The sequence below is a fragment of the Acanthisitta chloris genome, unplaced genomic scaffold, assembly GCF_000695815.1.
Source record: "Acanthisitta chloris isolate BGI_N310 unplaced genomic scaffold, ASM69581v1 scaffold4812, whole genome shotgun sequence".
NCBI lineage: Eukaryota > Metazoa > Chordata > Aves > Passeriformes > Acanthisittidae > Acanthisitta > Acanthisitta chloris.
The window spans coordinates 1-25,308 of NW_008658659.1; the positions used below are offsets into that span (position 1 = coordinate 1).

Below are 25,308 nucleotides of genomic sequence, written 5' to 3' on the forward strand. Positions count from 1 at the left end.
CCGCGCTGGCCCCGAGTCTCCGGGTGACCGAGGCAGGACTTGGCTTGGCTCTTTCTTCCCGCTGCTCAGGAGGTCCCGCTGCGAGCTGAAGCTCCTGGGGAGCTGGAGGAGCTCTCCAGACCGTGCCAGGGTCGCAGTCCACAAGTCAGTGGTCTCCCTGCTGATAAACAGCCACCTCGGTGCCCAGAAGGACCCTAGAACGGGCGGGTTGGACACAGGGTGTGATCCTGTGTCTGGGTGTGATCCTGTGCCCAGGTGTTCGTGCTCTCCTCCGGCTGCCTCAACTTTCCTATTCTTCCGTGCCCGAGATCAACCTCTGCTCAGCTGACAGGCAGACACTTTGTTCCACCTCAGTTGCAGTTTCTGTTTCCCCCCCGGAGGGACACTCCTGAAGCTGTATTTGCGTGGAAGCAGCCCAGGTTTGGAGCAGATGAGTTTACTTCTCCTGTTCTTTTGGCTGTCAACACAGTCACCTTGTGCTGTGAGGATCAGAACGGGCTGGGAGAGGGCAGGACTGTGTCGAGCTCTGGTGGATCTGTGTGCTTCGAGTTGTTGCTGTGATCCTCTCTCTGCTGCCCTGCTCTGTTCTTACTCTCTGGTTGCTGCTAGTCACTGCTGGGTGCTTGTGTACAGGTGATGTGTTTAGGTATGAGTTACCTGGCAAGAGCTTCTAACCCTGTTGCATCACTGTGTTCACAGCTTGGGTTATGCAGCTCAGCTGCTGTGAAGGGTTCTGGGGGCCGTGGCTGGGTGGTTTGGGGTCAGGAGGGGCACAGGGCGCCTGTAATGCTGCTCCAGTCGTGCACCCTGCACAGGGTCAGATCTCAGTGCAGCCCTGCAGCCTCTCTGTGCTTTGTGCTCCCCTAATCCATGTGTAATCTCTTCCCATGGGATCTTTGTTGCCCTCCCAGTCTTGTCTCAAAGTGGTGTTAGTGATGCTTAATAAATCCCTCCTGGGCACCTTCTTTTTTGAGCAACCTGCTGAAAAGTCTCTATTTTACCAGTCTGGTGGTTTTTATTTTTAATTCAGCCCAGCTTGAGGGCTTCTGAGGCTCCTGTTCTTTTCCAGGTACAAGCTCACCTTTCATTTAAAGTTTTATCAGCACTGGCAACTTCAGTTCAGAAACTTAAAAAGGGACTTTGCATTTTTAGAAACTATCTCAGACCTGTGAATTTTAAGATCCTGCATTTAAAGTGAAAGCAAATTCTGCTTTCTGGAAGTAGAACAGAGAATTAAACATGTGTTTCAAAGGCTTTGATTCCTCTTCCCCAGCTTTCTCACCAGCATTTCCTGGAACTGAGGAGGAGGGAGTGAAACTGTTGGGAAACAGGACTGAAATGCACCCAGTTCTATTCCTGTCCAAGTCCCTGATTGAAGCCATGTGGGCAAATGGGTCTAAAGTTCCAGCTAAACAAATTCGATCTCAAGCTCTGAGCCCACAAAACAAATTATTTAAGTGAAGGGCAGCTGGCTGGAATATTGGAGTTTGCACTTGGAGTAGGCAGGGGTTTGTTTTCACTTGGGGCAAGGTGGCCCATAGGGTTTCTGACCGGAGCCAGGACTGTTTGCTGAATAAACAGAACTTTTAGGGGTTGGTGTGACTTTCAGTTTTTCAAGGCATTTTTAAAGCTCACGGTCAAGTGTTCTAGTCCATGAGATCTTAGCAAAGTTGTGGAGTGGGATGTGTAACACATCCCGAGCTACATCCTGCTCCGCCCCAAACCCTTTCTGCCGTGGTGTAATGCACAGGGCAGCCCAAGAGAGTGGGCTGAAAGCTGTATGAGCAGCTCTGGTATTGGATTTCTCAGCTTTTCATATTTGTGTGCTGCTGGATCTTCAGAGAGGAGTAAGGAACTGTGACTTCAGGCCTTTCCTTTCTCTTGTTTGCCTTAGCTCAGGGACTCATGTAATTTTGGCTTACTGAAGCCCTCTCGCATTCCTCACTTCCCAATCCGTGCAAACAGCTGCTGGCTGGAGCAGCGTTCAGCAAGAATTGGCAGGAGGCTAGAATACTCCCCTTGCTCCTCCTTTGGACCAGCAGTCCCAGCACAGGAAATATTTTTCCATTCCGATGGGGAAGTGAACGTCTGAGCACACGACACTCGCGTGCAGCCAGTCCGGTACCCTCGCGTGTGGTCCAGGATTCACAGCCTCCCTGCCAACCCAGAGGGTGAGCGATACGCTGTTGTCACCCTGCTGTTATCCCAGTGTCCCAGATAGTGCAGGGTGGCATGGGGAGGAGGTGGCTTTTCTGCTGGGATGTCCTCTTTTTTCCATTTCCTGCTGCTGTGCTTCAGAAAGGAAGGAGATGAATCGCAGACTCCCTCCTCACAGCCTCCCTCTGCTCCTCTGCTCTGCTTGTGGCTGTGGGGAGTGCAGATGGGTAACAACTTTGGAGAGGGGAAAAGTGTTGCTTCTGTATTTGGTGGGGGGGTGTGAAAAAGGTGTTGATTCTCTATTTGGGGTTCAGAGCACCCAGTGCAGGTGGGTAGGACAGAAAACCCTGCAGCCTGGTTTTACCTTATGCTGGTCTAAGCTGAGCATGGACATGCAGGTAGTCCCTGAGGTGGAGAAGTGGTGTGAAACCTTGCCATACAAAGAGCTGACAGAGGCAGGTGGTGGGTTTGATGCTTTAAGTCTTAATTTTGAGCTGTAAAATAACTGTCAACTGTCCTTGGTGTGTTTGAGGAGAATGGATTGCAAGGAGAAAATTGGTGGTGGGGACCAGGGTTGGGTCTTGGTGATCTGGAGCAGTTTGTCACCAAGCCCAGTTGAGCTGGGGGTGTTGTGTAAAAATCTGAGAGCAGCTCATAAACTGATTTACAATGAATTCCTGGAGAAAGTGTTGCTTTCCTCTTAGAAATGCAGACGTGTGGGTGTGTCTGTTCTGCTCTTTCTCTGCGTCTTTTTTAAGCTATCAAGGCACATGGGCATGATGGATGGGATCTTCCCCCATCCGGCAGGGATGTCATTCTCCATGCAGATGGCATCCTCCAGTGGAAGCCACCCACTGCTGCTCTGCCTCTTGGGAGAACCTGAACTTTTCCATTTGATGGGAAGGGAGCTCGCAGCTCCCTGCTGACTGCTGGGAGCTAAGTGAGCAATCAACAACATGAGACCTCAGGTGGGAGAAGGTGAATTTATTTTAAAACAAAATGAATTTTGCTAGTTCACAGCCATACCACCTACTCAGGAGCACCAGCATGGGAATCTCCAAGAGGCTGTCCAGCATTTGGACAGATGTCTGTCCAGATGGTCTGGACAGGATTCCTTGCAATGACACAATAAACAAGGAATGCCAAATATCAAACCTCTGGTGTCTCTTGGACAGTTTGGTGACCATGTGATGACTTTGGTTCTGCTTTTTTGCATCCCTTGGGGGCTAACAGTAGTGATCTCTTCTTGTTGGAATTTGTTCACTGGCCTTTGTGTGTGTGGCTCCTATCCCATTCTTTCCCAAATCATCTCTTAATGGTCTTGAGTCTTTGTTGATGCAGATTGTCCCTTGTTTCAAGAGGTTCCTTGTTTTCCAACTGAGAAGCCGCAGCTGTGTGTGCTGTGATCTTGAGGAACTGCTAAATCACTGCCCTCAGCACAGGCTGTTTATTACACCCTGTGTTCCTCTGGGTGCTTCTGTACTCCTTCCCATCTGTTTTTTGCTGGGATCACACTCAACTAAAAAAGTATATATGCTGTGATTTGCAAACCATGTGTAAAGAATTGTCTTCTGGCTTTTCTGTGCATAATGCTGCACAGAAGGATTTGCAGGACTCATCCTGGATCAAAACTAAGCAGTCAGAAGCCTGAATAGAGCTGATGGTGTAGCCCTGGAGCTCAGATCAGTGAGAAGAGTTTGGGAACCACTTGTGTAACCAAGTCATTCCTGCACACAAGTGTTTGGGAAGCATTTGGCAGCTCATGTTGGAGTGGTCAGAGCATAATGCTGCCAGGAGCAGTGCTGAGCATGGATGGGGAGGAGCTTGACTTGGTGCTCCTGGCTAGTGAGTGTCTGTTTGAACTGGGGTCAGCGTTTACAGATCTGTCTAACACAGATGAGCAGTAGCCTAGGGCTGGTTTGGTACAGATCTGCAGTGACTTGGGTGGTGTTTGGTGCCACAAACCGTAGGAAGCAGAGTCTCCCTGAAGAGGTTTGCTCTAAATGAGCAAGAGAAGTTGGTAGGATTGGCAGGGAGTGCGTGGTGGTACCTCACTCACCCTCAGCCAGAGGGTTTTGAGGCCGCTCTGCTCCTCTGTAGTCTCCTAAATGGATAGTGAGCATCCTCTGAGAATGTCAGAGCTTGTTTCCCTCTCATGTGACTCCTGTGGTGTATGGATACAGGGTGGGGGGATTTGGGGCATCATTCTTAGCTCCCTGTGCTCTTTGTTTCTTGCTACAGGTCCCCAGGAGAAAATGGTGTGAGACCAGCCAGCACGGCTGCCACTTTGAGTCTCGGCGTGCCCAGACCTCAGGGAGGAACATGGCAGCAGCTCAGGGAGCAGGAAGCAGTTCAGCTGGGCCGTCAGGACTCTCTGGTCCTGCCCCGGGGCACAGCAGCAGCTCCACGGCAGTGGCAGTGTGGGAATGGCAGGATGAATTTGGCAGGTGGAGGCCATACAGAGGGAACGTCTGCAGCTACATCGAACAGGTTTTTCAGGCCTCTCAGCAGAAGGGACGGCGCTCGGGATCGGGGCTTGTCAGCAGCATCCCTTTGGGACAGGCAGATCCCGTCCTGGCTCCCTATGTCATTGACATTCCCAGCTTGACACAGTTCCGCCAGGATACAGGTAAGGGAGCTCCCCTGCCTGTGCTGGGGTTTTGCTTGTGTGCTCTCCCAGCACTGCTGCCAGTGTGATTGTCCTGCTCTGCACTGGTGCAGCCTCACCTTGAACACTGTCTGCAGTTTTGGGCATCACAATGTAAGAAAGATACTAAGCTGTTAGAGAGCATCCGAAGGACAGCAGCAAAGATGGTGAAGGGCCTTGAGGGAAAGGCTGCATATGAGGAGCAGCTGAGGGCACTTGGTCTGTTCAGCCTGGAGGAGACTGAGATCAGACCTCATTGTGGTCTGCAGCTTCTTCATGAGGGAAGTGGAGGGGCAGCACTGATCTTTTCTCTCTGGCAACCAGTGACAGGACCCAAAGGAATGGCTTGAAGTTGCATCTAGGAAGGTTTCAGTTAGATATAAAGAAAAGATTCTCCCCCTTAGAGGGTGTTTGGGCGCTGGAACAGCTCCCCAGGGCAGTGCTCACAGCCCCAAGCCTGACAGAGCTCCAGAAGCATTTGGACAATGCTCTCAGGCACATGGTGGGATTGTTGGGGATGTCCTGTGTAGGACCAAGAGTTGGACTCAGTGATCCTCGTGAGCCCCTTCCAACTCTGAATTCTCTGTGATTCTGTGATCATCATGAGACCCCTCAGAGCTTGTGAGAAGAGCCCTCAGAGCTGGAAACTGCCCCCACCCACATCCAGTCAAGACCACTTGCGTAAAAAAGGCCTTTTTACGATCCCACCCCTCCTGCTTGAATCCCTTGTTCCCTCTGGAACTGGAGTGCCAGCTGCTTTACCTTGGCATGGTGCCCTGCACAAGCTGCTTGGCGAGAGCCTGCAGCCCCCGCGCAATGCTGGAATGCTGCAGCAGAATATTCCCTGCACTTGTGCTGTGTGAGCCTGGCTGCTTCCTCCCAGGGAGGAAGGGCAGGATGGGCTTAATGGCAGGCTTGAGACCTGGTTTTCATTCTTCTGTCTCCTGTGGTCACTGAGGTTAGCAGCTCAGAATTCGCTATGATGACTCTTACCCTCTTTTGCTGCAGATGTGCTGAGCAGCTGGAGCTTAGAAAAGGGCAGGGATGGAATGCATGCACTTCATCCCTGGAAAATCCAGGGAGATCCCAAATTACACGCCCCAAGTGAATGGCTGCTTTGGAAAATTCTCCATCCATCAGTTTCCACTTTGCCAGCGTGTCTCCCATCACCTCAGGCCACAGTCAAGCATCCCCCAAGCTTTAGAGAGGGGTAATGTGTTGGTTTCTTCCCAGCTGAAGCAGTAAGTGAGCAATATTTTGAATCAACTGCACAATCAGCCAATTCCTACAGGAAAAGGAAGTGGTTGGAGCAAATGTGAGTGGTCATCACAGCTGCATCCGTGGTTTTATTCTGATTTGGTGATCTTAGGCTTAGTTTTTCAAGCATGTCCTCAATGGGGTGAGGAGCTTTCTTAACTGGATGCCTTTACAGGTGTGCTCAGCCTGACCTGTTTGAGCACCTGTAAGCCCAGCTGAGGCTGTGGCTTCAAGCACCAGAGCTGGCACCAGCACCTGTTTTTTTCCTGGGTTTTTTTCATGCCAGACTTGTGGAGGAGCCTTCCAGCCTCTTGCCCTTTCAGCCAGTGCTCCAACACATGGGCAGCAGCCTCGAGCTGTTTGGTGAAGGTGAGCAGAGAGCCTGTAGGAGGGTGAAAGATGTGTCCCAGTGTGAATGGAACATTCTTTTCCACGAGTACAGCTCTCTGTTCTTAGAGGTTTTGTATCTGCTTTAGAGCCTTGTGAAAGATCTCAAAACATCCAGTGAATATTGTCTATCTCAGGGTGGCATGGAGTTGGTCATCTCCGGGGGACAGTCCAGTACAATTTTGGAAATTATGTTGGCTGATGTGATCTCATCTTTCCTTGCATTAGATCTGAGTTTGAGCCATTACTAACAAAAAGGTTGATTCTGCTCTACAGCTCTCCGGCAGTGTTTTCCACTGATCCAGAGGGATGCTGATCAGAGTGGCCAGGGCTCTAAACCTCCCACTGTGTACCTGTGTGCTCTGCAATGTGACTATTGGAAACTCTCTCATATCCCATTCCGTGGCCCAGTTCTGAGCAAAGCTTTTTCTCTCTGCAAGGCTCTGCCTTAAACGTGAACCTTTCTGAGCAAGCCGCCAGCTGACCTTTGTCATGAGCTGCAGAAAAGAATCTCTGCAGGAAACATCCTCATGAAAAAAATCTTTAAACAGAGCAAAAAATAGGCTGTTGTATTCTTCTCATTAGCTATTAGACAGATAAATAGGCTCTTCAAAGGAAGCCAGGGAGAATAACAGGAAGCCAGTGTTAACGGGAGCAGCATCCCCACCGGCGGGGAATGACAGCTGTGCGGGGGGATCTGGTGGGCAGGATTAGCCATGGGCTTCAGCTGCTGGTCGAGGCACATTAGCTGGGAGTGAATGCAGGGGAGCAGCAGGAGCTGTCCTTGCCACAGCTGTTTGCCCACCCCGGAGAGGAATGCTGGTTTCCCTGCCAGCCTGGGGGAAGGGGGATGTTTCCCAAAGCATGGCGTTGGTCTTGACTCCTGAAAGCTCTTCTCCCTGCTGCGGTTTGGGATGTTAAAAACACAAGTTGCTTGCAGACTCCTTGAATCATCTCTGTACTGCTTTCAGCTTCTGACCTGCCAATGGAGCAGGGACAGGCTTGTGAATCTCCTGACATATGCCTTTGTGTCAGCTCTGGAGCTCAGCTCTGTCTTTCCTCATTTAGTTTCTGCAGTGACATGTGGGACGTACCTGCACAGGGTCTCGTTTGGTCTGACCACCAAAGTGCTGTGCAGAAAACACCAACACTTCACCAAGAAGTCTGTGAGGGTGATAGCAGCAGAGATGTGACTTTCATGCTGTTGAGCAGGATTTTTAGCAGTGAGGAGACAGTTAATGCTCTCATTGTTTGAATCAAGTCCTAGTAGTTTCTGTAGTATCCCAGTACTAAGGGGTGGAAGTAACATCAGCATGAGGCAGAGATAGTCAAGCCAGCATTCAGGCAGCAGTCAGGTTTTGGCAGTGTGGAGTCCCTTGTGGACTGTCCTCCTTCTTCCTTGGAGTATACTTGGGCATAAAACTTGCCTGCATTGCCTGTGCCCCACACAGTCACTAGTGATATCCTGGGGCAGTTCCCCCCCCCCAGGCTTTAGGGGTGGGTACATGTGCCTGTTTTCACCTGGGGTCCTGGAGCATAGTGCCATAACTCTCATGACCTCTTTAGAGGCTTCATTTATTTTTTTTCCTCTTGGTTCTGTACTTTGAACTTGCTTCCCCTGTGGCATTTCTCACTCCTCTTTCTCCATAGAGTGCTAATGTGGGTTTTCCCAGCAGCAGCAGTTTTGACCCTGCTGCAGGAACTTGTTTTTGCAGAGGCTGCAGAGCTTCTGTCCTGTTGGGTGGCTTGCCTTTCTCTCACTAGGCTGCTGCTTTTTTTTGAAGAAAAGGCTGAAGTACCTAGGAGTGCAGTCACCCTGGAGCACCAGGCTTCCAGGGGGTTCGAGCTCCTGCTGTCACTGTTGTGCAGTCTTGCAGGTGTAGTGTATCTGCTTCGATTTCTCTCCCTTTGTCTGAACAGCTGCTCTCTCCAGTTTCCAAATTACTTCATTGTCTTCTCCTTTCTAGTCTTGCTCTGTCTCACAGCAGTCAGGAGCCTGGAGAAGCTGACCCTGTCTGTCCATTTTCCAGAGTTCTTATTCTTGCCCCTGTGGACCTTCATCCACTTCCCCAAGAGCGAAATGGCCCAGACCCTTGTGTTGTAACGTGGGTGTTCAGCCCCTTAAACACTCCTGCGAAGCATTTCTTGATGGTGTGGTGTCTCTATAGTTACTCTGTTGTCAAGGCTGTGGGAGTTAGGGTTTTTTTTAACCAGATCTGTGCCTCAGCCTGATTTTTTTTTCTACTTTTTTTTTCCCCTTTTTAACGTCAGGGAGGCATATGTGATCACTGTGCCTTTGTGCTCGGGTGTGTCTGCATCCTCTCTCCTTCCCTCCTTTCCCACCCTTCCTCCCAGCAGCTTTTGAACCTGTTGCCAGCCCACAATCAGATTTGGCAGAGAATCTCGGGGATATTGCGTTTCTCTAAGCTTCACGAGCAAACCCAGCCCTGTTGGGAAGAGAAGGTGTGTTAGTGCCCCTGTTGAGAGAGAGGTGGGGAAGGCCACTGTGTAGGCACCACAGATCTGTGCAGAAACCTGTCCCTGAGACAGCATCCCACTTAATTCTCAGAATCACAGAATCAGGTTGGAACTTACCACAAGGGTCATCTGTCCAACCTCCCTGCTCAAGCAGGGCCATCCTAGAGCACATGGCACAGGATTGCATCCAGATGGTCCTTGAATGTCTCCAGTGAGGGGGAGTCCATGAGTGCTTGGGCTATCTGTTCCAGTGTGCAATGACTGCACAGTAAAGAAGTTCTTCCTCATACACAGGTGGATTTTCCTCTGCAATTCTCTGCTCTCCAAATAACTATGTTTATTTCCCCCTCTCTCCCCACACAGGGACGATGCGAGCTGTCCGCAGGCAACTCTTCCCGGGAGACTCCGCGGCCGGGCAGGGCATTGTCTGGGAGTGGCAGAACGACGAGGGCGGGTGGTCCCCGTACGAGATGAACGTGTGTGTGTTCCTGGAGCAGGCACGTGCCACCAACCACCAGCGAGTAGATCTTGGACCCTTGGGCTACAACTATGAAGTTGACTTTGTGGCTCAAGTCCAGACTAACAAGACCACGAGGTTCCGCCGCAGCGTTCAGAGGCGGTTGGACGCGCCATACCCGGTGACAACCTCCCCAGCACCCCTTCACACAGGGGTAGGTTGTTCTTGCCAGCAGTGCTGGATGAACAGTGGGACTGGTCCAATCACCACACGCTACCGCCACTCCATGATAAACTTTCCCAACTCTTCCACTACTCATCAGGTTCCCGGTAGGACAGCGTCAGTAAGTTCTTCCAGCGTCGGCTTCGTGCCCTATAACAAACCAACTTTGACTGGAGCAAGGTCAACACCAAGACTCAATGCACAGAGCACCTGGGCTTTGGCTCAGCCTGGGGGCCTCAGCTCAGGACTGTCTGCATCTAACGGAGTCAGGTACAGACCCTAATTCACCTTTAAATATGTGTCTAAGAGATCTGCTGTGCTCAGGTCTGAATTAACTAGGAGCCTCTCTGTGCCAGAGGACTTTACAAGGGTCTTCTCCATAGAGGGAGAGAAGGGTTTGTGCTTGTGTATCCAATGCAGTGGATGAAAAGGCTTTTCCTCTGCTTTCCACTTGAAATATAGTCCCTGTCCACCAGTCTCCCTGAACCACTGGAGAAATCAGATTGAGATTCTGCAGGTTTGAGAAAATGAATAGTCATCAGTGCTATTTTAGGTTAGGCTTAAAAACCGCTTTGAGGAGGACCGATTGAATGAAAAGGGGACTTGTAAACACCCTTATTTAATTCAAATTAGGCAGTAAACATATAGCAGAACAGTGCTCCATGTTCAAAGTTCTTCCCCTTCAAGGAGGGACCACAAGATTGGTTGCGTACGGCAGAGACCTTATGAATTCTCTGACAAAATCAGGTGTCCAGGCTATTTGTCAGCCTAAGTACTGATGCAGAGCAGAGATGCCACTGGATCCATTTTCACCATGGCTCTTCTCTGACAGGGCTGAAACTGGTGTGCATCTCGTAGCCCAGGATTTCAGCTCTCATCAGTGAGCAGTGGGAGCCAAAGCGAGGCTGTATTTGCACCTCCCTGGTGGGGGAGGAAGGGCTTTACTACTCTTTTGGCCTTTTGGTTGCTGCCAGCCCAGTGAAAAGGAAAGCCTTGTGGTCTGACAGCTCCTCCCCATGGCACGGGCTGCTGAGGTAGGCCACTGTTGGTTATCCCACTTTCAGGTTCTTAACTCTTTCTGTGCACAGCCCTTGCTAGCAGAGGTCTGTGTGGCCTGTCTGTGGCAAAGCTGGCACCTAGCATCTGACCAAGCAAGGGCTGGCTGACTGCTCCCTCTGTTTGTGAATGGCTGGAAGTGTGCAAAACCTTACACTCTCTTCATTGGGAATAATCCAGCTGTGAAACCACAGTGTGAGCCCCTGAGAAACTACAGAGAATCTTGCCAGGGCTGATTTACCTGTCCAAGCTACCCCAAGTAAGTACAGAGATAAGAGATCTAGCAGAGTGTTGGAAGCACATTCTTGTAATTACACGAGGCACAGAGATTTGAGGTTTAATTTGAATCTCATTTGCATTTTAAGCAAGACAGTGAATTTTAAGATTTTCCTTAGTGTTGTGTCAGGACTTTCCATCTTTGGGGTCATCTGAGTGAAATGACTTCTCACATCCTGTTTTTCTTTCTCACGGTCTCTTTTTGGTGCTTCTTTTTGCACCTGATGACTTCTTGTGGTGCTTTAAACATCCACAGTACTTCTCTGTTCCAGTCTCCTTTGAACAGAGCTGAGAATCAGACCTCAGCACTGCCTGCATGAGCCCCAGCAAGGCTCTTACTGTCTTCTGAAGAAGCTGCCAAATTCCCCCTCTCTCAGGAATCACTGGTTGGTTTGAGGGACCACCGGGCTGCCTGGAGCCCCAGTCCTTCCCAAAGCCTCAAAGTGATTTGCAAAGTGATTCTCAGGTTGGAAGGTTAAAAAAGAAGAGCCAAGTGCAGCAGCAGTTGCCCCACAAGCCTGTCTGGAGCCGATCAGGGTCTGGGTATGTTGTGTGCTACTGGGGGGGGCACAGATTGTCCTGAAGGGAGGGAGGAGGGAAGAGAGATGCTCAGAGAGGGGTGGCACAGGCTCCTTACCATGAACTGAGCCCATAGCCCAGGTGATGCTGACTGGGAGGAGAGGGATGGCCGGGAGGAGATCTGGAGATGCTCAGCAATACCATGGCTGGTAGAAGTTGGTCTGTTTCAACCTGTTTTGCAGCTCAGCTGTGTATGGTGTCCAAGGGGTGAGATGGCTGGTGACCTAGCAATCATCCCTGGCCAAGCCAGCCTTTCTGGGGGATGTGAAGGGATTGTACAGTTAAATCCTTGCTGAGGACAGCAGGACATGCCCCACAGGGCAGGTAGCAGCTCCTCAGACACCTGGAAAGGCAGTGTGTGAATGCTGGCACTCTGTGTGACAGGCACTCTGTGCAAACCCACACCCCCAGCTGAGCCCCACTCCCCTGTCTGCTGGCAGTCTGCCCTTGGGATGTGATCTCCAATCTCTTTGGGATTATTTTTCCCAGGGGCACTCTCCTTACTTCCTTCCAGACAGCCAGGGGTCAATCTCCATCTTCCAGTAGCATGCCATATGTGAAAGGGACTTTTTCATGCCCAGCTGACAGCTCAAAGTGGCTTTTCCCCATCACCACTGTGCTGGGGTTGAGTCGGAAATGCCTCTGGGTGGGTATAATTGCTCCTGGCTGGGGTTACAGTCTCAGGCTCGTGAAACCCATGTTCCAGCAGAAAATCCTTTAATTTCTATAAATTAGGAGAAACCCGAGTAGCAAACTCTAACAATGTGTTTCATTTAATTCCTAAGCCCAGAACATTCCTGGGTTATTTTATCCCCTAGTTTCCCCTTCTTCCCCTCCTCGGCTGGATGTGGTGTGGGGGTTAGTTCCTCTTCCCTCACAGTCACTGTCCTGCATCACCCAATAGTCCAGACTTTGTGGCTAATTATCCTGCACTAACTACCCCACCAAAGGTGTCTGGCTGTGTCCAGCATGCAGCATTGCTTGCTCCTCTTAACAGTGATGTGCAATTCCTGTGCCTGGCCTGTGCCCAGAGATTGAAGGGAAGGGAGCAGTGGGCCGTGGTGGATCCTCTGGTGTCTAATAAAGGTTGTGTTGTGCTCACAGCCTTTGGCTCCAAAGCAGCTCTGACAGATTATTTGCTTTTACGAAACTGCTGATCTTCATAAAGCTTGCAGGGATGACCCAACTCCTGCCTCTTGGCACTGAGCTGCAGCTGGCAGAAGGGCTCAGAAGCTGGTTGGGAGAGACTGAAAGATGATGTGGCTGTGTACACCCAGTTTCTTTATTAAACGCAGCTAAAAATGGCAGCACTGAAACAACCATCTCTCCTGCAGGGCTGAGAAAGAGGTGTAGTTCATCCTGGAAAGCTGCCTGACTCCCTGTGTGGCTGTGACAGTTATTTCTAGCAGGCAGGCAGGGGTAGCCCCCAGAAGGGGCTGTTAGGACAGGCATGTCTGGGCTCCTGTGGTATTGACAGGGATTAAATGCATTTCCTGCTTGCTGGAGGCAGATGCTTGTGGGAGAGCAGGCAGAACTCTGGCACTGCAAAATGCAGGTTTAATTTCCTCCTGCTCTCAAGAGGGTCAGAGTGGCTGGAAAGCCCAGAGAAGAGTGCCAAGGCTTAACTAGATGCTAATATCCTTGGCTCTGCTGCTAATGTATTAAATACATGTGGGCAAGTTATTTTGCTTCTTGAGCATTAGTTTTCTCCCATGTATTAAACACAGTTAATGAGTGTGACCTCTCCCAGACAGTGCTGGAATCTGCAGATGGAGTGTGCCATGGCAAGACTTCTGTCCTTATCTCAGCACTGTTAACTGGATCTGGGAAACAGGAGTCAGCTCCCCAGGATCCCAGCCACCTCCTGGCACAATCCTTCCCACCTCACGTGGGAAAGCATCCATCCCTGGGGCAAGAGCTACCCTGTTCTCTGCGCTGTGCTGGCTAATTACAGAGTAGGGCACTGCTGAAACACAGTAAGGAGTGCCCTGTGTGTAATATGAGCAAGTAAAGCTGCAGGAAGCAATCTTCTGGGGGATATTAATTAGTTGCCCAGCCAGACAAATCCCTGCTGTAGCTCTGCTGGCCCCTCTGAGCTTATGTGGCTTTGCCTGCTGGTCTGGGTTGTGCCTGCACATAAGGCAGGCAGCTGCCGGGGCAGGATTTTGTATATAAAAGCATGAGGAATGGGGTCTTGCAGACTGGGGAAGGATGCTGAAAGTATTGGGGTGTTCCTAAGAAGGGTCTGGTGCTGTACCCCCAAATTTCCTACAGTCAGCAACCCACAGTCAGTGCTTTGTAGGATCAGGAGGGACCAGAACCTGGGCAGGGCCTTTCCTTTTTGCTCTCCTCCTTTGCATCTTTCAGCTTTGTCCATAGGCAGCTCCTTGGCTGCTAAGGAGGGGCTCTCCAGGTGCTGGCTCCACTGTGCGCATCGTGACTTGTCTGCAGCCCTGTTAGCCAGCGTGGTTCTGCCACTGGGTGCTCTTCCCATGTGGGACCAGGGGAGTCTCCTCTGCTTGGTGCCAGGAGCAAAATCACAAATCCGTGTGGCTGCATGCATTGCACCAAAAGGTCCTCCCTTTGAGACATTCAGTCTGGGTTTTGGCATCTTCTTGAGAAGGAGAGTAGGGGAGAAACAGCAGTTTGGTCATTAGTATTACCAGATACTCGGTGAGCCCTGGGAGAGGGGTTGGACCTTCAGGTAGCACTTGGTGTTGGTGTTAGTGTGAGTTAGGTTATGCTGCCCTGATCTGTGAGAAGTGTTGGCCAGAGAGGTCCAAAGTTGCCATGAAACAGAGATATTTGACCTGTTGGCTGGTGTGCAGGGGGAGAAGAAGGAAGCAAGGGCTTGGCTCAGGTGGAGAAGGTGACTTGCTGAAGGCTTCCCCAGTGGTCTCCATTAGGATATTGTGTGTGTGTATGGCTTAGGTCATGTTCAGGTCAAACCTGGGCACTAAGTGTTTGAAGAGGCAGCAGCCATGGATTCCAAGCTGTGTACAACATGCTTCCTGGTGCTTTGCTGTCTCGCTGGTGTTGCAAAACCTTGAAATTCTGGAGAAGGGAGAGATTTTGTCGTACTGCCCTGTCTGCCCCTGTAGCAGATTGCCTGGGAAACAGTGGTGGAAATCTTACCAGGATCTTCTTGCTGCATCTCTGAGGACAGTGTCTTTTTTTTGTGTCTGACAGTTCTCAGAGCAGTGTCTTTACTCACAACCTGGTGACCCCTGTTGCACTGTCACCTCCAGCACACAGAGCAGTGGAAGAGCAGGAGCTGCAGCAAAGGGCAGGACAAAATTGGGCCAGGAAGGAGGAATTAATACCAGGAAACATTTAGAGAATTCAGGCGTTGACTTTCGGGTGTTGCAAGCACAACCTGAACACTTGGCTGGCAGTCAGAGGCACTGCCTGGCTGGAAACCTCCAAGGGCAGCAGGAGCAGGTGCCTCAATGGATCCCTCTTATCTCTCTGCTCTGCAGCACTTGCTCTTGCACTCATGCTCTCCAGATCTCTCTTACCCAAGACCCCACCAGGCTGCCTGCATCAACTTTTCTTCTAACAGCCTGTTTTCAATAAATCAGCATGATCTCAGCCCAGCCTGGCTCCAGCTCTCTCCCAAGGAACCAGCCCTGGTAGGGCCGTGCTGGAGTAGCTTGAGTGTGAACTGCTGGATTAAATACGTCTGTTGATGCTGTTCTTGGATTGGAGGCACAGCCCTTGTTACATTACAATAGCAATATCCTTCCTTGTTACCTCTTCCCCTTCCTCCTCCAAAAACCCCACTTCAGACCCAGGGGAGGCTCCGAGTAGTGTTTCCGCACCTTTTTTGGCATGATGGCACTTCCTCTTACACTCTGTGGCTGCAGACCTACCCAGGCAGTGTTGTGGTACCTCAAAGCAATATGGATTTCCCTTGATTTCATCAGCCTTTGGGCTTTCTGCAGTTGTAACAGAAATCAGGAGTGTGGCAGCTGTGCTGGGATACTGCCATGGTACCCAGGGGATGGGTCAGCACATCCTACAGCGCTGTTAGCTGAGGTGCTGCTAACTGAATGTGTGTGCTTAGCCCTTGTGAAATAAGTATTTCATTTCTCCATCATCACATCAGTTGGCTTAAAGCCTCCAGCAGTCAAAGCTGACACACTTTGCCTCTACACCAGGAGAGCAGCTGATCAGCGACTGTTTCCTGGCTCATGGATCTAATTTATCTGCAGTGCACTTCCAGCCTCCCAAACCTGATTGCTTGCAAAGGCATCAATTGCTTGTCTGTTTCCTTTAGCAGATCTCGAGGGCTTTTCTCACTTCTGTCGTGGTTTGACCCAGCAGCCAGCTGAACACCACACAGCTCACTCCATCCTCCCCCAGTGGAAGGGGGGAGAGAATTGGAAGAAAAAAAAATGTAAAGGTTGTGGGTTGAAATAAAGACAGTTTAACAGGACAGAAAAGGGAAGGAAAATAGTAATGATAGAAGAATTAAAGTATAGAAAACAAGTGAAGTACAGTGCAATTGCTCACACCCACTGACCAATGCCCAGCTGGTTTCTAAGCAGCAGCTCCCAGTCAGTTTTTATGCTGGTTTCTATACTGAGCATGACATCGCAAGGTATGGAATATCCCTTGGGTCACTTGTGGTCAGCTGTCCCAGCTGTGTCGCCTCCTCGCTGGTGAGGTGAGGAGAGAAAAGACGTTGCCTTAGTGTAAACACTGCTCATCACCAACGAAAACATCCCTGTGTTATCAACATTATTCTCAGCCTAAATCCAAAACACAGCACTGTACCACCTACTAGGAGGAAAATTAACTCTATCCCAGCTGAAACCAGGGCAGGTTCTAGCTCCTAGGTGACTTGGACTTGAGCCTCAGTTTTGTGATTTGTTGTATATTTACTTTCCATGGGGAAGTGAAAACACCCACGGTGGCTGCTGCATCTCATGGTGTGACAATAAAGCACAAACTCTTCAGTATCTGTCACAACCTGGGGTGGAGGGGGTGCCCAGGCACTGTGTTGTCTTCTGGGCTGGGAAGGTCCAATGCCTCTCTGATTTTTGGGTGCAGGACTCAAGTTCCTTTTCATGATCTGTTCCTCAAATACCCTCTGTGTCTGCAGCTGGAGAGGGAGCAGTCCTGCTCCTTGCCATCATCTGAAGAGGATCATAGGGGTAGAATGAAGCAAAGGGATGAGAAAGTGCTGTGATTACGAGGGTAAATCAGGAAAGAAAAAGGTCTTCAGGGCATTGGATTCAAAGCCCTTTGAAATTCCAGGGAGGATTTTCCCTGTATTTGGTGGGTTTGAATCGTAGCCAGAACAATCTGTTGCATCATTTGCAGATATTGCACAACTGGGGACAGCAGAAGGGGAAATTCTGTGGTCTGGAGAGCTTTATAAGGGTCTGGAAGAGCTGCTCTGGCTTGACCAGTCTGTCAATGCACACCAAGCTCTGGGTCCTGCCCGGAGGTTCTTCAGGGAGCTCAGTGCACGTGCAGGAACCCATTCCAAACTGTGACAGGTAGGAGAGGGGGAAGGTGGGGATGCCTTCAGCTTGGAAAGGTGGAAGACAGCCACACTTCATTCACAAATTTCAGCTTTGGTCATTATCATGGAAATGTGAACAGAAATGTTAGCAAGACTGAAAAGGTGAACTTTTGTGGTGCTATTTTGGGTACAGTGGCAGCTCTTGCGTCCCTGGAAAGAAGGTTGCCCCTAAACAATAGATGAGATTTGGGCTCTGGACCTCCTTAGTCTCTGAATTCATAAGAAGCTGGCCAGGTTTGATTCTTTTTGGGGGAGACCTTGGAGATGTGAATGCAGTGTATTGACTGCAGCTGATGAGCAGGAGCCTGCATCCATCCCAGGCACATGTGCCACCCGAGACAAAGTCCATGGGTGGCTTCTCTGTGCCAGCACATTGGATTTCAAATGTTCCTGCTCTGCTCCTGTGGATCCAGCTTGTTTTCTTGTCTAGTGACCCCCTTATCAGTGTTCATGCTGCTGCTCCCCTTCACTTCCTAATTCCTGCTATCAGGTAACAGCATGACCCTGGCTGCCCACATATCCCAGACTAACTTGGGGTGCAGCTGTCAGTGCTGGGAAGCACTCCTAAAACAAGTAGGTGAGGACCCTGAAAGGGATGTTTGGTGTCCCAATCCTCTTGATTCTCAAACAAAAATGGGTGCAAAACTCTTCTAAGTCTCCTTCAGTCTTTCCTCCTTTGTTCCCACATTCCCCTTGGATGCATAGTGCAAGTTGGCACCTCATGGGAAGCTCTGTGGTGGAGTAGCCAGAGCAGGGATGCACCACCTGATCAGAGCAGGGTCTAGCAGGAAGAAGGGATGAGTCAGGCCCAGCATCCAGCTAGAAGGAGATAGGGCTGGAGGCAGCTATGTTCAAAATAGCTCTGAGATCCACCCTGGAGGTAAGTTAACTTAGTAGAGAGCTGTGGCCCCTTAAATTCAGCTGCTGGAGCAGTGGGTGAAGGGTGCATGGGTGAGGGTCCCAGCTGGGGCTCATCTGAGCAGTTAATCCCTGCTAATTTATCCAGGGCCCTTGTACTCAGGAGGGAGCAGAGTACTGCTGGTTTGTTTTGTTAGTGATTGTTCCATGCTGTTGAACTCATCTACTTTTCTCTCTATATAGTGCCCCAAACCTGCCTGTCAAGATGCCCAAATCCAGCAAGGTGAACCAGGCCCTGGCAGGTAAGGATCCTACTCTGCTTTCCTTGCCCTGTCCCTAGGTTAGGTGAACAAGCAGTTTGTCTTTTCTGTGGCACTTACTTTCCTTTGCTGGCTTTTAGGCAGAGTCTGAAATGTTGCTGGTGTCTAAGATTTGAGACCTAAAGACTTTTCTGAAAAGCATAGAGGGAAAAGTTGGGGGAGAATGGGTGGACAAAAAGTAGTCACTGTTTCTCTCGTCAGTGCTGGTCCTGAGGCTCTCAAAATGAGTGGGTTTATTTGAGGCATGGCTATTCATCCTGTCCTATATGTGTAGATGAGCAAGTAGCAAGGGAAAAGGCACATGAATCAAGCTGCTATTTGCTGCTTTTTTTGAAGTCAAGAGGGAAGAGTGGTGTGAGATAGTGTGTGGGTTTTGATGTGACTTTTTAATGTGGTTTTATTACAAAAGCTCAGGTGGCCTTTAGCTTAAAGAGTATTACGATGCCTTGTCTTGGAGAAAGAGGAGACAGAAGTTGAATCAGACATTGTCTCCTGTAACAGCAGAATACAGGTTTGCTTGTTATCCAAACCTGTGAACACAATACTAAATATACTGAAGACTGGGCCTGGGAGGGATGAAAGTGTCAGTTTTCAATGCTTCTTTTCAGAGTAGATTTGCCTGTTGAAGTTAAAATGGTTCTGCCTTGAAAACGACACCTCGTGCTTGCAGCTTTCAGTGGAAGCCTTGCCATACAAAAAGCCATCAGCACCTTTGCTCTGTTTGACTCAGCCAGTGCCAAACCATGGGACCCTGATGTGGTGGTGGTGCTGGGGGTTAGGGTGCTCTGCCCAGAGCTGAGGTCTTCTCCATACTGTCACCAGCTCTGCACTCAAACTATATCATAACATGGTAACCTGGGGTAAAGCAGTGGAAAAGACCTGATGTCTGGTGTTTTCTGTGTCTGTTTCAGATACTACAGAATATCTATTAACCCTCTCCTTCCTCTGGCTCTTGTTCATGCATGGTCTGTTGAGGTTATTAGCTCCTGGGACATCAAACTCTGCTCCTGAGCAAGCGGAGACACTTAACATTCTTATTTTAAGAGACAGTGGTTACCACCTTATTCCAGAAGAGGTGATGGTGTTTGGTCTCTTCTCAAATGCCAGGCTTTACCCTGCCTAAAATTGATCCCCAGGATTGGTGTTTCCTTTTTTCTAATGTTAGCATCGTTGTGAAAACTGTGCCTTGCATGTCTCTGTGGCCAGACGGGCACTGCATGGAGACTAACCCTGGTGTCCTCTGACAGCATAGCATGCAGCCCATCTGTCTCTTTGTTAGCAAATCACTGTGCAAAGGTGTAGAGCCAAGCTCAGGCCTTGTCTAGGTGGATGACCTGAACAGAACTCCCATTGCTTGTGGCAATTCTGGATTTTATCCCCTAGCTGTTAGCACTGACTTTGCAATTAAGTACTTAATTACAGAAAGGTAAATACAGCAAAGAATTGAAGAGCCCTGGTGAATCCAGGCTGTGGTGATGTTGTTAACTGTGATCTCATTCTCCAAGTGCAAGTCATCCACTGTGGATTTGGAAGAGGTGAATTCATATGGTCCATTTATGCCTTGTAGTGTGGGAAAGCTCAGTAGAATAAGCCATTTGCTACCGTTTAATACGATAAGCTTGTAATTGATATCTCTAGGGGTGCAAAAGAGGGGGATAATTATTCATTTTAATACTGTTTAATTGTTATGAGGCATTCAGCATGAAGCACACTGGGCTGAGTGTGGTCAGTCCAGAAGCAACTCCTCAGGGCCAGTGTCTCCTTCAGATCAAGGACTGCTGCCTTCTGCCAAGTGTGACAGACCTCAGAGGTGCAAGGGAGGAGAGAAATCTGAATTTGAGTTTGTCTTCAAAGTCACATAGAAGCAGAGAAAAGATTAACACAAGTTAATTAGGAAGCGGAAGGAAAATAAGTCTCTGGGGGTATTTCTGGTAAAAAGCAAGCAGCAGAGTTCTGGTAAAAAGGAAAAGTTTTATTGAAACATTGATTGGTTGGGTCTTTAGGGAGACCTTTCCCTCGATGCTCTGCTTTGTGTTCCTAGAACCTCTTCTGGGAAGTGGTATTTTGTTCATATTTAAAATCTTGCTGGTGGTGTGTGAGTTACTGCTCAGGTTATTCTCTATCAGTCTGAGCCCCTCTTGTTCCTTCAGTCCCCACTGCATGATTGCTTCCTTCAGCTTCAGGGCTAGCAGGCTGGGCACCCAAGGGCTCTGTGATGTCATGAGGGAGAGGGAAATCTCAGATGTGACTGAAGGAGGCTTTGCTTTGGGAAATGTGTCTAGAAGTCCCACTATTCTTGGTCTCCATGTCCTGGTGCCTCAATAGCTTTGGCTGTGGTTTGAAGCTGGAGACATTAACCCCCTGAGTCTTGTGCATGATCTCGAGAATCTCTCAAAGTGCACTTTTTAGGATGCAAAGGGAACTTGGGGTGGATAAACAAGAGATGAGAGATCTGTGTGTCTGAATGAGAAGTTGGGTTTCATTTGTGTGATGAGCGTCTGGGGATTTGAGTGAGGGATTTGTAACACAGTCAACCCCACTTGGTCTTCTGGAAGCACCACTTGGGGTCCCACAAATCATGAAGCTGACTTTAAAACCATGTTTTGCTTAAAGAAACCCAACTAATTTATTTTCCCTTGCTTTCTGCTGTTTTAATACTTGGAAGTGCATGTTGAAACTTGTCTTCTAAGCTTTTTCTTTCCCCCTGAGTATTTGGTTGGTACAGCAAAATGCCAGAACAGAGGTCTAAGCAAACTGTTGAACCACAGTGTTGGTGTTGAAGGATCAGCTGGACTAATATCTCTTAGAAATAATGGAGTTTAGCTGGTGTGCCTTGGGGCTGAGGGGTGGGCAAGGTGCTCATATAAAGGCCTTTCTAATACTATTTTTAAAGTAAAAGCTGGAAATGAGTTCTTTGTTAAATAAAACCAAGTGTTTCTCATTCACATGATTCCTCGAGCTGGGGCATTTAGGAACATACTAACCATAATGATGTTGCTGGTGGATATAATTGTACAAATTAGCAATGCTTTTCTGAGTTCTCACAGTATTTGAAGCTAAGCTCTGCCCTGGACCAGTCTGAGGCCTGTGCAAATACAGGTCAGTAGCCAGAGCTGGTGACTGGAAGGGAATGTTGGGCTGGGAGTGACTAAGTGTGTGGTCAACACTCATTACATTATGCAAGAGTGTTTTTCCCAAGCTCAGGTTCTGCACAGGATGTTACAAAAGTCCTTTATTTACACAGCAGGCTGAGAATCATAGAATCATATTTTAGAGAAAAAGCTGGTGGATGTTGTCATAACTCCAGTAAAAATATTTTTACCCCAAGGAGTCACTCACTTTGAGCAGGAGAAAAGAGGCAGTTCTGAGTATGGCTATCACATGTGTTTATAGCATCAGATCAGGTGCCAAAGGATGCTTTGCAAGACTTTGTCTCCTCCCTCTTGTAGTCCTTGCAGAGAAGAAACCCAGTGCCCAGTGGAAAGTGTGAACATATTAAATATTTTTCAAGTTCCTGGGCTAGCTAGTGAGCAGCAGGAGCTCTCACAGAACACATGGTAGCCAAAGCAACTGTGGTCTGGGCAAGCTTGTTATATTGCAACTTAGCCCTTGTGTGTTCAGTGAGAATTTATCCAGGTCCAGGGCTACACTTGCTCCTGACATAACTTCATAGATGCCTGCAACAGGTTCTGACTTGAAATTATTGTGTCCACAGCTGAGAATTGGAGACTCAATCTGCAGGTGTGATGTGTGTCTATGTGTACTTTGTGTGAACATGCAGTCCCATGTGTGTTTCTGTACTTTGTGTGAACATGCAGTCCCATGTAAGGCCTGGGTCAGAAGAGGTCCCTTACTGGGGACTCTGCTCACCAAACTTATGGGAAGATTGTTCATGCTGAAGTTTCCAGTATTGTGTTAGACCTTTAGAGGAGGCTTTGCTGCTGGGATTTGAGATGAGCCAGAAGAGCAGTGTAACATGAGAATGGTCTTTGACTGATGGGGATTTTTTCCTGATGCTTTTTGAATGCTCTCTTGACTCTGTAGATGATTCATTGCATATTGCTCCAAAGGCAGTAGAAGGTTAAAAATTGGCCAAGAAGACCTAATTTCCCCACTTAGACCTTCTCTTGACCAATTGTCTGTGGGATAATGTTGGGTTAGGGTAATTCTTCTGAACCTAATTTCCCCACTTAGACGTTCTCTTGACCAATTGTCTGTGGAATAATGTTGGGTTAGGGTAATTCTTCTGGTCCCACGTTTGCCTTGTGCTGTGTGTCTGTGTGGAGTTGTGGATGGGTTTGCAGCTCAAAAAAAACCAAAAGAAAGCTCATGGAACAAAAGTTGGGGATTTTTGTGATGATTCATGATGCTGGCAGGAGATTTTGGACATAGCATTCCAGGTACAAGAAGGGCTGTGTACAGGAGGTTTTGGACACAGCATTCCAGGTACAAGAAGGGCTGTGTTAGACCTGGGGTCCTATGATTTATGCTCTTCACTTAGTCTGATTTTTGAAGGCAACGTGTTGCCCTCTGATATTGAGAGCCTGAAGTTGGTTCTTCAGCCTCTGCTTCTTTTTTTTTAAGGGCTCAGCATGCTAATGTTAGCAAGACAGTATTGATCTCTCCAGAAGAACGCATTAATTTTGCATTTGCCTATCAGTCAGCTGTGCGTGGGTGGTGATAATCCCTGTTAGTCTTTGGATTCGCATTTCAAATGTCAGTCTGTGCAATCAGTGCTTTTGCACTGCTTAGAAACAGCTTTTTCAGAGACAACTTTGCCTTTCCTTTTCTGCACCAATTCTGGGAGTTGTATTTGCAGCCTTGGTGAGGTCAGGCTGTCTGAGATGATCTCCCCAGCATCTTGTGTGTTTTTCAAGAGTGTTGTTCCTCCAGGCTCACTAATCAGAGTGAGTTGTTACTGCACTTCTGGGAATATCTCTGGCTGTCCTTTAACCCCTGCTGAAAAGGGAAAGGACCTGCCTGGTGCAGGTGACAGCTGTGGTGCTGCTGCTGCACTACAGGTGCTCAGTTGTACTCATTGGAAAAACGAATAACTTTTGTTTCCAGCAACATTTAAGCTCTTCCTTAAGGCTCCCTGGGGATTAGTGGAGTGCTGGCTTAGACGAGGGTTGAGAGCATGCAATAGTCTTGTGGTCTTTAGATCAGGACTTAAAGGATGGATCTGATGGGCTCTCCTCAACTGTGCCTACTAGAAACAGCCTGGTGCTGTCAGAAGGGTGAGGGGTACTAACCCAGTCTTTGTATGCTTTGAAGATCCTCCTCTGGAAGAACTGGGAGGCTGCACCTCAGATCTAGATCCACAATGATGGTATCCAGTGAGGGTGATCCATGGCTGCCTGCTGACCTATTTCCATTTGGAAATGCATGGTTTCACCATCCATTGTGGCTCCTGGTCTTCTGGCCAGACCAGCTCTGCCAAAAGTTCTTGGGTAACGCTGGAGAAATTCCTTCCTCCATCTGTGCCCTTCTCCCTGTGTTGTGAAACCCCTTCTGTCTGTCTTTTGGCCCTTAGATGGGAAAGTTTTAGTATCAGCATTCAACTCTGGGTATCAAGAAAGGAGTTGAACAGCTTCTGGAATATATATTGTGCTCAGACCTTAGGGGATGGAGGCACAAATTGTGGTGAGCACTGTGTAGGAGTAGTTCTGCTCATGGGACACTGACACAGGCTTTGTGCAGGGGATTTCTAGTCACAGTACACAGGTTCTTGCCTGCATATTTCTGGAGGCAGAAAATAGTCTTGCCACTTGCACACAAAGCTGATGCTTCCTGTCATAACTCAATTTTCAGTCATGTGTGGGCAAGGTGCCTCGTTTTTGTCCCGAACAAATGTGCTCTTGAATCTTCCTTTCCCAACACAGCTGAATAGAGGCTTGCAAAAATAAAATCCTTGTAAATCTCAGCTTTCGTCATGCATTACTGAGCAGGATGCTGGCAGGAATGACCACAGCATTAGGATGTGATTTTTGTGTGGTCTGCTCTCAGAGGTGACTTTTGGGGAGATGCTGGTTTTTAGATTGCCTGCTGTTGGTTTGGAACCATAAACATATTTTCAAGTTCTGCTGCTGGCTGTTGCAGGTGGGAAGTCACTTCTTGGGAAAGCCAAGGCAGGTGTTCTCTTGGATGTAAATGTAAGAGCAGTATGGTAGCTTGGAAATGTTATGACTTGTAACCAGCCTGCGTTTCACAGGCAAACATCATCTTGCATCAGCGTGATCAGTCCTGTAGTGTGCCACTTTTACCTTCAGGGAATGGCTGTCCTTTTTAATGATTCATTACCCTTATCAAACTGCATCCTATGGATACAGCTGGCTGGGATGGGGGAGGGCTAGGATTGCGTTGCAGCTGGGGGTGTGAGGGAAAACTGGAATGCTGAGGAGGAGACTGTGTGGGGTGGCAGGGGACTGTGTGGGGCAGCTCCTGCCCTGGTGTGTGAAGGCAGTTCAGCTGCACTCTGGGGGATCCGTTCGGTGTCAGACTGTTGAAGTGTGTGGCTTTAGTGGGGAGCAGCTGAGCAGGACATGTTGCAGGTGATGCCCATGATCCTTCAGGGCTGCTTCCAGGGCTCTGGTGAGCAGGAGAGCTCTGCACCACAGCAGAGTCGGTGCCTGAGGAGCCCTAAAGCCAAGGCAAAGAGGAAGGTCCTGTTCACACACCAGCACAGAGGATCACGGGCAAGACGTGCCCACATTTCCCTCCTTTAATTTGCTGCCTGGGCTTCTCCCTCTGAACACCTCTGGATCCTGTCCTTGTGCTGACTCCAACCCTGCTGCCTCTCAGATGTTTTACGTCCTCTGAATCACAAGGGCTTGGGTTTTGTTTTCTTTTATCTCTTATTTTAATTTTCTTTCCAAGGTTAAAGGTTTTTTTTAATGAATGTGTTTCCCCGTTGTCTCCCTCCTGCATGTTGATCTCGTACCCACTGTAGGCATGACAGCTATTCTGATGTCAGCCGCCGGACTGCCCGTGCACCTCACCTGTGTGCCTCAAGCTGCCAGCACCCATAAAGCCACTAAAAAACACAGCTCAGTTAAGGAGGGGAGGAAAGTGTCCAAGAAAG

At 49.0% G+C, this 25,308-nt stretch overlaps 1 protein-coding gene across 1 annotated transcript; it reads left to right on the plus strand.

Moving 5' to 3' along the window:
- Positions 1-4,404: 4,404 nt before the first annotated feature.
- Positions 4,405-25,308, plus strand: LOC103812164 (probable E3 ubiquitin-protein ligase DTX2; the record flags this gene model as incomplete). Its single annotated transcript, XM_009085173.1, has 4 exons — positions 4,405-4,786; positions 9,290-9,875; positions 18,151-18,209; positions 25,177-25,308. Coding segments are annotated over exons 1-4 (1,084 nt in total), but the record flags the coding sequence as incomplete, so codon positions are not given.